This window comes from Clytia hemisphaerica, unplaced genomic scaffold (assembly GCF_902728285.1).
Source record: "Clytia hemisphaerica strain Z4C2 unplaced genomic scaffold, Clytia hemisphaerica genome assembly, whole genome shotgun sequence".
NCBI lineage: Eukaryota > Metazoa > Cnidaria > Hydrozoa > Leptothecata > Clytiidae > Clytia > Clytia hemisphaerica.
In genome coordinates this window covers 5,711-9,862 of record NW_027103295.1, presented here as the reverse complement: position 1 = coordinate 9,862, position 4,152 = coordinate 5,711, and the positions used below count along the sequence as shown (strand labels likewise).

At 34.5% G+C, this 4,152-nt stretch overlaps 1 protein-coding gene across 1 annotated transcript; it reads left to right on the top strand.

Moving 5' to 3' along the window:
* The first annotated feature begins 2,867 nt into the window (after window positions 1–2,867).
* Window positions 2,868–3,413, top strand: LOC136810720 (uncharacterized). Its single transcript, XM_067067324.1, has one exon. It carries the CDS (start codon window positions 2,868–2,870, stop codon window positions 3,411–3,413), a length of 546 nt encoding a protein of 181 aa, XP_066923425.1.
* The last annotated feature ends 739 nt before the right edge of the window (window positions 3,414–4,152 follow it).

Here is a 4,152-nt window from a genome sequence, read left to right as displayed (position 1 = left end):
CTGTTTTAAGGATTAATATCTCGAGATAGGTAAAGAAATCACCTATGCTCGCAATATATCACTACCTTAAGGGAAGAAATTTTTGCGGGAACAAAATTTCACGGTTTTCGCGGATTTTGCCTAAAACCGCGAAATTAAGTTCCCGCGAAATTTTACAAAATCGTCAAACCGCAAAATTTAATTTATTTCACGCATTCCCCAAAATTCGTACTATTTCAAGCCTTAAAAGCAGGTTTTTTGCTTATTTAATAACGCTTTTGGCCAAAAATATCTTGCAACCGCAAAATTAAATTCCCGTGAATTTTTCGAAAATCAATGAGCCGGCGAAATTAAATTCCCGCGAAAAAAAATAATTTGACCAACCGTGAAATTGAATTCCCCCGAAAATTTCTTCCCTTAAGGTAATCTTAATTTTTTGAGAGCTTTTCAAATATATATAACAGATCTCCGTTTTCTCAAGCTAAAATTCTCATTAATTTTTTGACCTATGATTTTTGCCTGAGACCGTCGTATTTGTCCGAAAATCACACCAAAGTGTTCGAAAAAAAATTGGCACCCAAGTTATTTTGATTCCCCTACCCCTTAGCTTTCCAAAAATGTATAACAAGTTCTTTGACTAAAAAAATCGAGCGACCTAAAAAAACGAACAAATTTCCCCCTACTGATAGGCTCATATCGCCTCAATTAAAGTGTCCTTTAAATTCATAGCTCACCCCCAAATCAAACTTTTGTGGGACTCAGCCAAATTTAACTAATGTAGTCACCTGCCAAATCAAATTTCTGCCAAAATTTAAATATTTCTTGGTCTTTAGAAAAAGGTAATTCTTGTTTTTTCCTTTGAGCTGTTTCCCTGGTAATTTTTAGTGAGATTACATTTTGTATTAATTATTTGTTGTTTTAATCATTTCAGGTTAATCCACGAGAAAATGTCTATGTTCAATGAATCAACATTTTGGTAATGGATTTAATAGTAAGTAGGTTTACCGGTTCTGGTCCACTGCTATCTTTTTGGGAATCTTTCGACCTGGCAGATTTTGCTTTCTTGAGCTTTCCAGCAGTGTTGGTGTTTTCTGTGCTTGTGGTTTTTGACTTTTTAGCTGATTTCCGAGGCTGAGAAGATTTTGCTTGGGTTTTTGACTTTGAGATTGTTGATGATTTTTCGGTTGTCGGTTTTTGGCTTGTTGGTGGTTTTTCGGTTGTCGTTTTCAAGGTTGTTGGTGGTTTTTCAGATGTCACTTTCAAGGTTGTTGGTGGTTTTTCAGATGTCGCTTTCAAGGTTGTTGGTGGTTTTTCAGATATTGGTTTCGGGCTTGCTGGTGGTTTTCCGCTCTTTGACTTTGTTTCCTCGACATACGTTTTACGCTTTTGTTGAGTCTAAAAAGAAAATTTATAATTCTTGCTACATGTTTTTATAAGCATAGGGTAAATTTTAAGGAGTTTGTAAACGGAGGCTCGGTATGCTTAAAAGCTTCATTCTGTATGCTTATAAAAAATGTGTCAATTAATTGTTTGGTGAACAATTTGATACGTAAAGTGCTCAATACCAGAGAAAATCAAAAAAAATCGTATAAAAAACGTGTAAGCCGTAAGCAGGGGGGGGGTCGGTAGTAAAATCTCAGACATAATGACGTTTACTACGGTGGTGGTGTGACGAAAAATTGAGAAAAAAAATTTACTACCCAGGGTAGTTAAAACTGGTAAAATTTGCAAATTTTAGCTATTTTTGTAATTCTTTTAATTTTTTGGATGAATTTTCTGAAAAAATCTGAAAATTTTTATAACTTGAAAAAATATTCTGTTGGAAAGTTGTTTGCTGCAAACAAAAAATTCTCGAGAGTTTTTGTCAATATAAAAAATTTTACTACCTGGGTAGTTAAAACTGCTAAAATTTGCAAATTTTAGCTATTTTTGCTGATTTTTGTAATACTTTTGGATGACTTTTCTGAAAAAATCTGAAAATTTTTATAACTTGAAAAAATTTTCTGTTGGAAAGTTGTTTGCTGCAAACAAAAAATTCTGAAGTTAGGTGACGGAATTTATATTGCTTTTTCAGGCACATCAACGCAAGTGAAGATTAAAATGGACTCCGATTGTCTCGTCCAACGCAAAGAAGTTTGAGTGGAAGTAAATTCAAATCAGATTTGTTATATCAAGTCCATCCACCATCACAAGAACATTTAAACACTATTTTTTGAATATATACCTTTGCTGGTCTGTTTCTCCCATTTTTTTTCAAAATCGTCCAATTCTTTTTTCGTGGCTAAAAAGAAAAAGAAAAAGAAAAATGTTAAATTTCAAATACCCTCATTCGTAATAAAATTTTCCTAAAATTGTATTTGGGGGTGGAGGAAAATAACAATTTTCAATGATTTACCCCCGGACAAAGTGACCCCCGGACAAAGTGACCCCCGGAAAAGCATCAGCTGGCCCACCGGACACGCAAAATTATCCCCGGTGGAGGCTTTTAAGGACCAAATTATAGGCTAATTTGGTTTAAAAACTCAAATTTTAACACGCCAAAATGTTCGTTTCGTGGTATTTAATTAAGTGGTAGACACTCAGAACCGCGATATTTTCATTCCTTAAGGTACTGAGTAATTTACTCGCCGTGCCACATTAAATTACTGAATTCGCGTATAAGATACAGTTATAAGACCATTTAATAATGATTTTAATCAGGAAAATCAGAAACTCCTTGAAAAGGGTGTGATTACTGAATCAACATTTGAAGAAAAATTATTTATTTTCGACCTCTTATGTGTAAGGCCTAAGAAAGATGGGAATTTTAGAACTATACTTAATCTAAAACAACTTAACACTACCTGTGACATCACCTCAGAATGGAATAAATGAAACAGGTTACTAACATGATTACAACTGGATGTTACTTAGCATCACTAGACATTCGTGACGCCTTTTATTCTGTACCTATTTTTTACAAACACGTGCACAAGAAATTGTTAAAGTTTTCATTTAAAGGCAAAGCTTATCGATTTGAGGTTATACCTAACGGATATGTTGACGACGCCATGAGAGTTTTTACAAAGATCCTTAAGCCAGTATTCGCCCATCTGAAGGAAAGGGGTCATTCCTCTGTCATATATGTTGATCATAGCCTACTTAAAGGAGATAGTTATGAAGAATGCCTTGAAAGTATTGAGGCAACTAGGCTGTTATTAGAAAGTTTAGGCTTTTACGTGCATTACGATAAATCTATTCTCACACCTACACGGACAATTGTATTCCTAGGTTTTGAAATTGACACAGTCAGTTTGACTGTGTCCTTGACAACTGAAAAGAAACAAAACATAAAGGATTATTGCAATAAACTACTCGATAGAACTCATATTTCTATTAGACTTAAAATACTCGGTAATATAGCTGCTTCATTTGAGGGTTGTGGAGCATGGTAGACTATATTTTCGGAATCTGGAAAAGGCAATTTTGAAGCTATATGCCAAATATCAGAGGAGAGTAGGAAAGACATCGAATGGTGGAGGGACAACATTACTACAGCCTACAAGTCCCTGAGCCCCACACCAGAAGTAGATTACACTATATATACTGATGCTAGTAATGACGGGTGGGGTATTAGTAATGACAAAGATACCGTCAATAGTCGCTGGAATGAAGAAGAAAAGAAATGCATATAAACGTAAAAGAATTAAAAACAGTATACTTAGCTGTACTCTTGTTTCGTAGGGAAATAATAGACAAGAATCACGTAAGGGTTATGTCTGATAATTCAACAGCTATTGCCTACATCAATAACAAAGGTGGATGCAAATCTCGAGTATGCAACAAAATTAGCCAGGACATATGGCAATTTTGTATCATCAACAAGGTTCATATATATGCTGCTCATATTCCAGGCACCCACAATGTCATTGCAGACAAAGCATCAAGACAATTTATTGATTCTGCAGAATGATTGCTTGACCAAAAGATTTTTGACCTCCTTTGTGAGAAATTTGAGGTACCTGACATTGATTTATTTGCTACAAGTATATGAATAAGCAATAGGCCTTTTCATAAATTACGTCACGACCATCACTTGCCTCGTATTCAAACAATTACCATGGTTATTATGTCCCTTGAGAAAAAAAATGATTTTTTATGAATAGAAAGTAGTTTTAAAATAAAATCTGCTGG